General features: G+C 44.4%; 1 protein-coding gene across 1 annotated transcript; it reads right to left on the minus strand.

Moving 5' to 3' along the window:
- Nucleotides 1–468: 468 nt before the first annotated feature.
- LOC309547088 (claudin-8-like) lies at nucleotides 469–1,734 on the minus strand. The gene has a single exon (XM_082246876.1). The coding sequence runs from the start codon at nucleotides 1,278–1,280 to the stop codon at nucleotides 606–608; it is 675 nt and encodes a 224-aa protein (XP_082103002.1). The 5' UTR covers nucleotides 1,281–1,734; the 3' UTR covers nucleotides 469–605.
- Nucleotides 1,735–14,241: the final 12,507 nt, after the last annotated feature.

A 14,241-nucleotide genomic window follows, 5' to 3' on the forward strand; every position in this document is an offset into this window, starting at 1 on the left:
GCGATTTGCAGCCCAAAATGTCACTGCAGGGGAACACGCAGGAATTGCACAGGAACACAGACTGCGTTCTTGTGTGATTCTGTTATGAACTGGCCCTTGATGTTAGATTTACTGGCCAGGAAATGAAGAGAATTCTCCCTAATCAGACACAGATGGCTAAAAAAAAAAAAAAAACACACATAAACATTAACAAAAAAATCTTTACCCTCCCATATTCCAAAATGAAAATAAAAAGTTTGGGCTTTGGATATACTTTAAATTAAGTTATCTTCTTCCTTCATCTGCCTGCAAGCGACCTTGGGTTGTTACAAAAAGGAATAAATTCCACCTTAACGTTCACTTTGGACCACTTGTTGCAGTGAACGTTACATTTAACCTCCTCACGGACTTGGAAAGAGTGTCATCAGTGTTCTTTTGAGCATTGTCAACTACAACTGCCTGTAGAATTTCCACAAATGGTGTCATTAAACCGTTCTGTGACTTTTAAATTCCAGAGAGGTTGAAGTTACAAGCCTTAGGAATCCGCAGTACGAGAGAACTTCAAAATGATGGCAATTTCTGACATTCTTCGTTCAGTCCTACTGCCATAGCATTTTTGACATGTATCAGACATACTGACTTTTTGAATACAAACTTGATGTTTTCCTCGCAATTCCTTCACGGGGGACGCTAGACATGTTTTTTGCAGGCAGACTGTAGCTATATTTCTTCTCCTTTGGGGAGCAAAAACAGCACAAGATGGCGCCCCCTGCTACAAGAACAAGAGCTGTCGCCCAGCCGAGATAAATGGCGTCCCCCAACTCCCTCTTCTGAGACTGATTGACCAGAGGGTTGTAGAAGTCTCTGATGATACTGTTGGCCGTCCACGATACTGGGATCAGAACGATGATGCCAGAAAGGATGAAGCCGATTCCGGCGATCAAGAGAATAATCCCTTTGGTCTGTTCGTTCTCTTGGCCGCAATTCGTGCACTTCATACCAATGGTGGCGACAAGGAGGGACAAAAAAGACAGACAGATCGCAACGCACATCAAAGCTCTTCCCGCTTGCAAGTCCGGGGTCAGGGCAAGCAGAGAGTCATACTGTTTGCACTGCATCCTTATGTTGACCTGTCTGTAGCAGTTCATCCACAAGCCTTCCCAGAGAGTCTCAAAGACAACGATGTTGCTCCCGATGAAAGCGGTCACCCGCCACTGTGGCATGCCTGTCACGGCACATGTTCCAACCAGGCCGATGCCACACAGGACCAGTCCAGCTATTTGCAAGGCACCAAGATCCATCCTGCACTGGCAAATGCTGAGCAACAGATCTCTCCTGCCTTCGCAACAAGCCCAGCTCTCCTTGGAGGATACAGTTCAGTCTCCGCCACCTGTAACCAAGCGAAATCCAGCAAAGACTGGCTGGAATTTAATGTGCTGCACAGTTTCTAAAATTGAAATACCACCAAGTACAGCAAGAAGACTTGTTTATCAGGTTCATCCAGTTTATGGACCAATTACATGATAGCACAGAGGGGAGTGTTTAAACCAACAAAGGATTCTTCATTTCAATAACTGTAACCTTTCTCCGAGCTCATAGCTGTTTCCTTTCTTGCACTACATCATGACACTTGACAGGGCAAACAGGTTCTAGTGAAGAAGGCAGGCTGCGTGTATGCAATTCCTCCACTGCCTCAATACACAGCAAGTATTTCAAGTAGATGGAAGCCTTCCAAAAAACCGAAAGCAATCACACCGTGAAAGAAAAAAGGGAGATGGCAAGAAGTGAGAGACAGGTCTCCGTGCCCGAGAAACCACATTCTTTTGTATTGTTGGGACCTGAATGGACAGACTGAGAGGTTTGGAAAAAAAACAAGTGTGTGTTAAAAAACAAAAAAGTTATGCAATACTATATTGCTAACTATAATACTATAGTTCTGCACCCTGCATACAGACACATGATAGATAGATAGATAGATAGATAGATAGATAGATAGATAGATAGATAGATAGATAGATAGATAGATAGATAGATAGATAGATAGATAGATAGATAGATAGATAGATAGATAGATAGATAGATAGATAGATAGATAGATAGATAGATAGATAGATAGATAGATAGATAGAAAAGGGATTAAATCCTTACTTTAACCCTATGTCCATGTCATAGGATCAAGGAATTAGCTGTAGTTCAGGGCTCCTTCTCCTGGAGAGAAGCTGCAGCAGAGGTAGCGTATTCAGTATGTGTGGAGGAAGATACCAGGAGGGTGTCTACCCTGGGGGCTGGTTTGGATCAGGCCATTGACTGACAGGTGTATAGAGCCAGTGGTTCGTTAGACAGGAGCCTGTGCAGCCCAGGTAGACGAATAAAAATAAAATAAAAAATATAATAAAAAATATATAATTAATAATAATAATATAATAAAATATAAAAAAAAATAAAAAATAAAATAAAAATTTAAAATAAATAAAAAGTTAGCCCATGTGTCGAAGAGGTGACTAAGACAAAGTGAAAAGCCTGGGCAGAAAAATACTTTGAGACTATGAAGTCTGGATGGCAAGGAGGTTGGCAAATGTATCTTTTGTGACTGAAGACCCCTTCAAGGGTAATCCTGTGAGTGACTTTCTGGAACCTTTTTTTGTTAAATAAAAGTGAGCCAAGAGCCCCCAAACTTTATTTTCTGGCTGGTTTGAACTCACTGAAAAGAACTAGACATGACTAAGACCACCTACGATATAGATAGATAGATAGATAGATAGATAGATAGATAGATAGATAGATAGATAGATAGATAGATAGATAGATAGATAGATAGATAGATAGATAGATAGATAGATAGATAGATAGATAGATAGATAGATAGATAGATAGATAGATAGATAGATAGATAGATTCGGGATTGGTGACCAGTAGGTTGGCTGTGTAGGTGGGCACAGCCTTTATATCAAGGGACTGTCTGCAGTTCAGGGCTCTTTTCCCCTAGAGACAAGCTGCCCTGGGAGCAGCGTATATGTGTGGAGAAAAACACCAGGAGGGTATCCAACCTGGCCTCCCTAAGGGGGGGCTGGAATGTACCAGGCCATCGTCTGAAATGTTTTTAGAGCCAGTGGGTCATTAGGCAGAAGCCTGTGCAGCCCAGGTGAGCATTTCGTGTATCGAATAGGTGACTAAGACAAAGGCTGAAGACCCCTGCAAAGGTAATCCTATGAGTGACTTTTTGGTACCTTTTCTTGTAAATAAAAGTGAGCTAAGAGTCCTGAAACTGTATTTCCTGGGTTGTCTGAACCCACTGAAAAGCATTAGCCATTTTCCCTCCCTGGTGTCTTGTGACTCGTTAGTGTTACCAGGTCTCAGGTGTGAATGGGGAGCAGGTGTGTTAAATTTGGTGTTATCGCTCTCACTCTCTCATACTGGACACTGGAAGTTCCACATGGCACCTCATGGCAAAGAACCCTCTGAGGATCTGAAAAAAAGAATTGTTGCTCTACATAAAGATGGCCTAGGCCAGTGTTTCTCAACGTCGGTCCTCAGGGCACACTAACAGGCCAGATTTTAAGTATTACTTTGGGGAGATGCAGACTAGAATACTGCAATCACTGAGCAGTAAATTATATCACCTGTGATGTATTTCAGTTTTCTTGTAAACTTGGCCTGTTAGCGTGCCCTGAGGACAGGAGTTGAGAAACACTGGCCTAGGCTATAAGAAGATTGCCAAGACCCTGAAACAGAGCTGCAGCATGGTGCCCAAGACCATACAGCGGTTTAACAGGACAGGCCCCACTCAGAACAGGCCTCGCCATGGTCGACCAAAGAAGTTGAGTGCATATGCTCAGCGTCATATCCAGAGATTGTCTTTGGGAAACAGACGTATGAGTGCTGCCAGCACTGCTGCAGAGGGGTGGGGGGGGGGGGGGGGGGTCAGTGCTTAGACCATATGCTGCACACTGCACCAAAGTGGTCTGCATGGCTGTCATTTCAGAAGGTAGCCTCCTCTAAAGATGATGCACAAGAAAGCCCGAAAACAGTTTGCTGAAGACAAGCAGGCTAAGGACATGGATTACTGGAACCATGTCCTGTGGTCTGATGAGACCAAGATAACCTTATTTGGTTCAGATGGTGTCAAGCGTGTGTGGCGGCAACCAGGTGAGGAGTACAAAGGCAAGTGTGTCTTACCTACAGTCAAGCATGGTGGTGGGAGTGTCATGGTCTGGGGCTGCATGAGTGCTGCCAACACTGGATAGCTAAAGTTCATTGAAGGAACCATGAATGCCAACATGTACTGTGACATATTGAAGCAGAGCATGATCCCCTCCCTTTGGAGACTGGGTGTCAGGGCAGTATTCCAACATGATAACGACCCCAAACACACCTCCAAGATGACCACTGCCTTGCTAAAGAAGCTGAGGGTAAAGGTGATGGACTGGCCAAGCGTGTCTCCAGACCTAAACCCTATTGAGCATCTGTGGGGCATCCTCAAACGGAAAGGTGAAGGAGGGAAAGGTCTCTAGCATCCACCAGCTCCGTGATATCATCATGGAGTAGTGGAAGAGGACTCCAATGGTAACCTGTGAAGCTCTGGTGAACTTCATGCCCAAGAGGGTTAAGGCAGTGCTGGAAAATAATGATGGCCACACAAAATATTGACACTTTGAGCCCAATTTGAAAATTTGCACTTAGGGGTGTACTTACTTTTATTGCCAGCGGTTTAGACATTAATGGCTGTGTGTTGAGTTATTTTAAGGGGACAGCAAATTGACACTGTTATACAAGCTGTACACTCACTAATTTACATTGTAGCAAAGTGTAATTTCTTCAGTATTGTCACATGAAAAGATATAATAAAATATTTACAAAAAATGTAGGGGGTGTACTCATTTTTGTGAGATACTGTAGATAGATAGATTTGGATGGGTAACATTTATAATTATGACACATGCCATTTTAAAATCTAATATTATCAAATATTACCTATCTATTTTGATCTAAAAACACTTTTTTTTTGTTTTCATTTAAATGTCGCTATCTTCAAATAAAGCAACTTAGGGTCTCTCTCTTTTTTTTAGAGTTAAATATTAATACAAACAGTTAAATCACATATTCACAGCTATATTGTATACCACAACAGCCAATCATGTATAATTGAAGGCTGATTCAGGCATTTAATGCCAGTGTGTGTGGTTTTTTTGTTGCATCACCGTCACCTTTATTATATAAGATAGGGAGTTTTGCACATAAACTGACTCACCTTCTCAGCAGGAAAGTGTCCCTTGCAATTACGTTCAATTGTTGGCACCTGTGCACCTCAAGCTAGCTATGTAATTCAATAAAGCAGCATAATGACATTAGAAACAGTGCCAGAGATTTATAGGCTGCCAGCCACAGTATCAGTTAACCCTGGGTCACCTGTGAGATAAGGTCCCCCAACCATATTTATGACATTTCTCCATTCTAATTACTATAATTTAAAATAGTGTCGATTCTCTGACACTTTGCTCACATTCTGAGCTGCCTGGGGAAGGGGAACTTCACCCCACCTATCCCAAATAAAAATACTCTCCAACACTTGTCCCTGTATGCAAATAATAAAAAAACAAAAAAAACACACGCTTACTAGTTCATGGAGTTTGGTGTTGTCTTTTGCAGATGAACATTTGCTCAGTTCAGCTCCCACATGTTAGAACAAGATTCAGCACGTGCACAGACATGCCACAGGTCTCTGCCAGGTCCCATAAATCTTCAGGTGTATTAAGTCAAAGAGAGCACCAAGTGAAAAATCCCTAGGAGTCCAAAGACTTCATTTGGTGCTCTCTTTGACCTATTTCACTTGGATTTCTTAACTCTCCTGGGGGATCCCTGTCTTTTTGATGAGCTATTAAGTACAGGGTAACTGGGCTCAAGTAATGACTTTGTCTACATTTTGATAACCTGTGAATATCTGCATCCGGTGCCCCTCTACCACTACCTTTGGGTCCCATAAATCTGACAGAGACCCACAGCGTGTCTGCACATGTGCGGGATGACCTGCAGGATGTCAGCACAGAATGAATCTGGCACGCTGCCTTCTGGGAAGAGACGTAGGTAGCGCTCAACTGCAGTGGCATTGAATAAGGAACTTAGTTCCTCTATGGTTTCCTGGGTCACAGGGGGCAGCTATCTGATTGAATGCTGGTGCCCAATGTGATTCTAGCTGGCCATCTTGGGTAAGGCAGAGTCTATTTAAAGTGGTTTTGAAGGCTCAAGTGTTTTTACAATCATGCATTCTGTGCATGAATGTAAGAAATCTCCTCTGTGCAGCAGCCTCCCTCCCTAGTACTCACCTGATCCAATCTCGATCTAGCAATGTGCACAAGAGTCTCGGCTCTCTAAGGACTCTCCCTCCTCATTGGCTGAGCCAATGCCTCCCGCTGCTGTCAGTCACAGCAAGTGAGCCAATGAGGAGAGAGAGGGGGCAGAGCCGAGCCACGGCTCTGTGTGTGAATGGACACGTAGAGCCGCGGCTCTGGAACAAGCCTACTTGTGCACCCATTGCAGCCCTCCTGCTCTGGGGCACTTGGCAGGAGGGAGGGACCAAGAGCACCGGCAAGGGATTTGAGAAGAGGAGGATTGGGGCTGCTCTGTGCAAAACCATTACACAGAGCAGGTGAATATGACATGTTTGTTTGTTTGTTTTGGGCTTTTTTTTTAAAAGAAAGCCTTTAGAATTACTTTAAGACCCTGGCTCCCGAGAATTTCGCATGTGGCTAGAGTAGTTACAGGTCACCCATCTGGCAGGGAAAGTGCTTATTGTCAGCGAGAGGTTCCTGAGGAGAAGGGAAAGTACAAAGACACGCCACCTTTCATGGAAGCCTCCTGACTTGGGTACAGATCGGCCAGGATGCATTCCACTCCTCGGGACAGATGCTGTCAGCACACCCAAGACCTACTTCAACTGACACATTGTTGTTTCATGCTAGAGTGCTCCCAGTAGGGTTGCCTTACCACTGGGCCTGTTCTGTATTGCTGAACTTCAGTTTATTTCTGTTTCTCGGCGCATGACTCTAAATGCACCACACTGCAGCCACCCACAAGCAGTGGCCAGATATGTCATCCTCACCTAGAAGAAGTAGTAAAGCTTTAAAAACAAAAAAGGTATTTACATGTGACAGACCCAACCAGAACAGGGGCTTTTGGAAGGGACTGTGGGGTAGCCTCTTGCCTACTGACTATGGGCCCTGGCTTTTTAGGGGGCTCTATTCTTGGGAGGTGTGTGCCTGGGGGACCCTTGGAGTGGTCTTGCTTTGGATTCAGGATTGTTTCCCTGAAACACACAGACTCTAGGAATCTAGGCCCGGGATACCGATTTGGGTCCTTTGTGCCCAAACCAGCAATGACTGCTTTAGACTGTGAGACTCAGAACAGATGTTAATATAATCAGCTCAAACCAACCTGATACTGATGTTTACTGCTATAATCTGTTTAAGGTGTTATGTCTGTCTTTGCCCCATTGTATGCCTCCTAGGTATGAATTCCCATTGTTAATGGAGTCACCTATTGTTTCTGTCTGTCTGCTCATTTCTTGCAGTTGTGATTTTTATTGTGTCCACTTTACTTTGTTATCAAACCATTGTGGGATGATTATATGTTTATGCTTATGATAATGTGTAATGTCCTATATGTATCCAGGGTTGTGGGCTTGTTTAAGTGACTAGTTGTTAATTAGTTAATGGTAATTATATCCCTGTCAGCTATTAGTTGCTAGATATGGATTAGCATACTGTTTATGTTCCTTAGATGTGCTACTTTTTACAGTTTGCATTGTTAAGGTAATGTATTCAGGCCCTTACCCGATCTGGTGTACTATATATACTGTGTGAATTTTCAATAACGTGAGTTCCAGTTTGCACCTAAGCTAGTGTTGTCTAGATCTTGGGTGCTCAGCAATAATACCTGGTTCCTTGACATTCCGTCACATTACAGTTACAGAAAAAAAAAATGAAATGTAATACAATTGTAGAAAAGGGAGGGGGAGGTGTCATATCAGAGGATGCAAATGAGTAAAAGTCAGCTTTAATTAGCAACTTGTGGCGGCCATACATGCATCGGTTTTTCATGCAAATATACTGTTAATAGTTAAAAGTGATCAAAATTGTAGTTTAAAGCAATCAATTACTAGTTTCAATCAGATCGTTAAAATTATGGTTCCATAGAACAATTTCAGGTGCATGTAAGGCAGTGAGTGAATGCAATTAATATGTGGTTGTTTTTTCAAGGGATAAGATCCATGCATGAACGGTCAGCACAAGAGAGTAACATTTAGAGCTCCATTCACGTCTTACTTTTACTGAAATTCAATTCAACACATGTTAATGCACCATCTATGACTTTGGACATGAAGTACACACACAGCTTAACTGAACTACATACCTCCTAATTTACTAATGGGAAGGATGGGGCACCTTTCAGTTCATAATATTTATACAAAGGACTAACCCTTGACATACCCTCTGATCACATGGACCTTGGTGAAATAAAGCACAAGAATGATCACTTAACAACACATTGCCACTACATTCTTTAAAATAACAACTGCAATAATATAAAGCACGTGTCAAACACAAGGTCTGCGGGCTAAATCTGGCCCGCCAGGCCATTTCATGTGGTCCTTACACTCAGGGATTTTTTTCAGCTGGAACTCCATTCCGCCATCTCCAGGTCTCGTTCTCCGCTCAGCACTGCCACTTGTAAACGTAGAAGCCTTCGGGGTTTACAAGGACAACTTTCCTCTCAGTGGCTCTCACAGATCCCTGTCTGCCCTGCCCTCACGGCAGGGACAAGGGAGATGCAGGTGCAGAGTCATCATAGTTGCAATGGGGCATCTTGGTATAGGCTGCACTGTGATTCCCATCTTTGCCCAGGTGCACAGATGCAAACCAATGATCTTGACAGAAGAGAGAGAGCGCGAGAGAAAAGAGGAGCCGCCTATGCTACAGTGAGGTACTAGAGACGGGTCAGGTTATTTTGAAAAGGTGAGATGCGGGGAAGCTTTTGGGGAGGGGAGATGAGGGCTGTAAAGAGACTGGTGTGTGCAGAGGTGGTGAATGGAGAGAGTGGTGCAGAGTGTCAGAGTTGAGGAAGGGTGGAAGTGAGATGTGGACAGCCTGTGAAAGAGAGCTGAACCCTGCACACTGTGCATAGTGCACTCCTGAACCCTGCACTCTGTACGTAACACACCCCTGAACTCTGCACTCTGTACATTGAACACTCCTGAACCTGCACAATGCACTTTTGGTATTTATTTCCCCCTTAAGATCCTCCCACCATTCGTTTCAGTTTGGTGGTGGGGGTATGGTTGAGTTCCTGCACCTATTCTCTGAATAAAAAGCCCTGGATATATTTATATAGTCTTATATAACCGGCCCTTAACCAGCCCTTTAAAAGCAACCATAATGCTGATGTGGCCTTGATGAAATTTAGTTTGACACCTCTGTAAATGCTGAAAGAGATTTATTGCAATAAAAACAACTTAACATACAACTTAAGAACATTCCCGCGGACCACCAGTTTTAATCCCCAATTTTCCATTTCTTTTAGCAGGCTGGTCTAAATAAATCTAGTGAAAATGTGATTTACAAGCCTCTAAAAGTAAACAAAAACTTCCTTTACCTTCTGTGACTGAGCCAAATCCTCCTTCATTTGTGTCTCCCTCCCTAATACTGCAGCTCACAGTAAGAGTTTCAGCAACAGAAGCAGTGCTGACAATACAGAAAGGAGTGGGCAGGAGTAGGTGTAACTAGATGCTGAATGACAAGCTACAGGCTTGTGACAATGCTGATAGCCACACTCCCTGCAACATTTTCTCATTCCACTCTAGTGCAAGCAGGCACAGTCCACATGAGAGTGGCAACATTGCTCTGAAATTAATAGCAGTGCAGCATCGTTGCCACTTAATTGCAGGAAGCTGCATTAGGTGTACTTCACTGGCAGGACCAAAAGGTATGTTTGGGACTTTGCAGGAGGACTAAGCGATACCGTCAAGGGCAGCATAATTACCTTTAAAGTGGAGTTCCACCCTAAAATGATACTTACCTCCATCTTCTCGCTCCGGGTCACCTGAAAAACAAATGGATAATCACATTTTTTTTTTTTTTTTTTACTTACCTTGTAGAGAAGAAAATATACTTACCTTACTTCCTTCTTCCTCCCCTCGGCGGCCACGGCCCGTCGTCACTTCCTGGCTTTGCAATGATTCCTGGGAGCTGAACGTCATCGCTCCCAGGAATCATTGCGCCTGCACCGGCCCCGACATCAGTTCCGGGGCGCGCGCGTCACTCCCTTCTAAACAGCTTCTGGGCATGCCCAGAAGCTGTGGAGGGATGATGCGCGTGCCCTGGAAGTGACGGCGGGGCCAGTGCAGTGCATCGTGGGACCGAAGAAGACGGAAGACGACGCAGAAGAGGATCACGCTGGCTTCAAGCTGCCCACACCTGAGATGGCAGCGCTGGACAATACTTTTTCAAGGTAAGTATTTGTCCTAAAAGGTAAGTGCAACCCGGGACAGATCAGAGGCTAGCCATTGTGGAATGTACTAGCCCTGACTGTCCCGGGGGTATTTTTATTAAAAAAAAGTATTACCAGGGTGGAACTCCGCTTTAATACCTATTTTTTAATGGGAGGCCATAGTTCTACTTTAAATAGTTAAATAACAGCTAAATTGTACACTGATGTATGCAAATCAGGACTAGGGTACCACAGATGACTCCCGCTTGGCTGCATCCTGAGGCTTTGTGCGTTAAGGAGAGCAGTGAGCTGAGAGACTTCTGAAGTGGAGATTCTGATTGATCATACCTGTCAAGGGTCCATACATTATCCATCGAGGTCGGTGAATCCTGCTGGGACACATCCTTACTCTCTCAAGCTTGTTTGACCCCCATACTATATGGTATTGGGGTCCCATCCATCTGGTGAGCGCAATTCACTTTTATCTTCACTGGTGTTGGGATTTGCTGCACAACTAGTCTTTATTTGCAATTTGGATTTTTTCCATCATCACCATTTATATGAGATTTTCACATGGGACATTTTCAATTTTTGTTGGACTCTAATCATCACTATTAGTGCTGCACATTTGTTTTTTCTTTTTGCATTGTTCATCACTTTATTGTCTAGTTATTGGTGTCAGCTGCTTTTACACTTTTTCAGTTAGCGTAGTCATTTTTGCTTTTGTATTTATTGTTTAGCGCTGGACAATACTTTTTCAAGGTAAGTATTTGTCCTAAAAGGTAAGTGCAACCCGGGACAGATCAGAGGCTAGCCATTATGGAATGTACTAGCCCTGACTGTCCCGGGGGTATTTTTATTAAAAAAAAGTATTACCAGGGTGGAACTCCGCTTTAATACCTATTTTTTAATGGGAGGCCATAGTTCTACTTTAAATTGTTAAATAACAGCTAAATTGTACACTGATGTATGCAAATCATGACTAGGGTACCACAGATGACTCCCGCTTGGTACCTTGTACCCACGTAACCTCCCAACTTAGATCTATAAACAAATGATAAATGACACTGAACTGGAGAAAATGTTGGCCTGTTTGGCCATTTATTAACAATTAAACAAATTAACGTTCCTTAAAACAGTAACAACAAACATATTCCAGTAAGCGTAAAGGTTGCCGGTCTTGGGAGGCACCAAAATACCAAATTCAGGTTGTGTATCTGCATTACTCCTTAACAATCCCCAGCCAGGCAACATCAGCTCGGGGACAAATACACTTCACCACAGATATCTCCTTGTTACCACTTCCCAGTTAATTCACTATTAACTAGGATCCAACAGAGGACGCCATACCTTAGATGGGTCAGACTATGAACTGTTACAAAATGTTAATGCCTCCAAAGACCCCAACCACAAAACTTGAAGAACAACCAATAAAACAATGCAACACAGGGTGTGAGGGTGGGGGTCCTTTCACGTCCGTTACTCTGCCGGATTTTCCGCGCTTTGGGATCTCCACCCCTGCATGCCCCCCAGAAGCTCCTCCTCCCCTGCAACCCTGCAAACCCAACAATGACCGTGAGTAGCCCCATCTTGTTGGCCAGGCTTTTGACATTGGTATACAAACCTCGTAATTTTGACTGGTTGCATATATCCTCGTTTGATGTTGTTTTTAGGCTGCTCTTGGGATTTTTCCCCATACCCACCTTGGATTTAGGAGCTCTGAACCCCCTATCGCTAATGTCCCCATTTGTGACCTCTGAATCTTGCTCCCCGCTGGCTAATTCTACATCTGTACCCTCCCCCCCCCATCACCTAGTTTAAAAGCCCCTCTAACTTTATGGCCATCCTCTCACCCAGTACGGCTGCACCCTCCCCATTTAGGTGAAATCCGTCCCTACCAAAGAGCCGGTCGCCGACTGAGAAGTCGGCCCAGTTCTCCAGGAACCCGAAACCCTCCTTACTACACCAGCTCCTCAGCCACTTGTTAACTTCCCTAATCTCCTGCTGCCTCTCTGGTGTGGCTCGAGGTACAGGTAGTATTTCTGAAATACTACCTTAGAGGTCCTACTCCTCAACTTAGCGCCTAAGTACCTAGTAATAGTTTAGGACTCTCCATCTTCCTCTGCCTATGTCATTGGTACCCACGTGTACCATGACAGCTGGGTCATCCCCAGCCCCACCCAATAATCTGTCCACCCGCCACAGCGGATTTTTAGTTTCCCAACCACCAAACAAATCTCAACTTTCAGGGAAAGCAGTTTGTTCTCAGGCAAGCGGCATTCCGTGGCTAACAAATCAATAACTATCCCCAAAAAACTGATTATCGCAGTTGGACCCCCAGTCTTGTCCTCCACAGCAAAATACTGAAACGCTCAGCAACAAAAAGTCATCCAAATAATGAATGACCGAATTAACCCCTGACACCTCACGGACCACCTATTCTACAAAAAACGCACAGGAGATCGAACAACCCATAGGTAAACGACAGTCGACATAAAATGAATCCAACCACCTGCAACCCAATAGGTGAAAACTCTGTGGATGCACTGGCAGAAACTGAAAAGCTGACTCTATGTCAGTTTTTTGCAAAAAGGGTGCCTCACCCATAGTGTCGCACCCAACAGATTTCAGCATCAAATGAGGTGTAAGACACTGCGCAGGCCTCCGCCTCAAATCGCATCATTAACTAAACCACCCTTAGGGAACAACAGATGATGGATCATCTGAAACGTATTAGGTTCCTTCTTTGGAACCAAGCCACAAGGGGAGACCACAAAATCGTCCAGTAGGGGGTAAGCGAAAGGGCCAGCCATGCGACTCAACATAACTTTTTTTGCGAGTTGCTCTTAAACCACGTCTGGATTAACCCTGGTCGAACGCAAGTTGTCTGCCATGGGGAAATGCGGGCCAAAGAGCAAGCAATAAGAAAACCAACTTCCAACAACCAAGCAGCCGCCTGATTTCCCCTCTCACTGGGGTCGTCTTTTTTATCGGAAGTATCTCCACGACGACCCTTGCCCTGCTTAAAGCATCAAGAGAGAGCGTGGGTACCCCCAAATCCAAAGCACTCATGCTTTGAGCGGCACGCGGTGCCGAATTGACACGTTCCTTCATTGAATTGCCAGAAATGCCCCCAACGCTTTGTGGCCGACTGCCCCGGGGTGTTTAGTCTACCGGTCCCGCTTGGAAAAAAGGACGACGAAGCTTGTGCCAACGTCATAAGCGTCATCCATAAGCTGATGTCCTTATGATCCCAAGGCACAGCTGGGTGGATGGCTTTGCGTTGATGAAATTGCCCGTCATACTGAAGCCATGCCACATCCCCATAAGGGCCTCACTGATAGCATCCAAGTAACAAAAGAGAGCTGAACATTTCTCCAGACGCTTCTTCCCTATCACGCTGGCCAAGATCGCAAACGCCTGCAACCAATTGCTAAAAATGCGTGGGAGCAGCCAAAACCGTTGCTTCTCCTCATCCTCCCTCTTTGATTCCTCAGGCTTTGGCCTGTCCAGATTTAACTTTTCCAAAGGGAACAACATGAATATCTCCACATATTCATCTTTCCAGATTTTTTCCCACGCTTCTGGCAGAAGATGCCCACCAAAAAGGCCCTCAAAACACACGTACACTTCACCAAATCCGACAGGCAGATGGAATCAGTGGACTTATCTCCTCCCACCCCCATATCCCCCATCGCTGTTACAGTTTCCTGAGCCCCTGGCGCCAACACCGGTGAGATCGAAGAGGATGCCGCACTGGAACATGGCCCTGCTATATCCCCA

The sequence above is a fragment of the Pelophylax lessonae genome (assembly GCF_965119305.1).
Source record: "Pelophylax lessonae genome assembly, chromosome: 2".
NCBI lineage: Eukaryota > Metazoa > Chordata > Amphibia > Anura > Ranidae > Pelophylax > Pelophylax lessonae.

Coding starts and splice junctions, on each gene's coding strand:
- LOC309547088 (XM_082246876.1), bottom strand. CDS start 1,280: ATGGATCTTGGTGCCTTGCAAATAGCTGGACTGGTCCTGTGTGGCATC.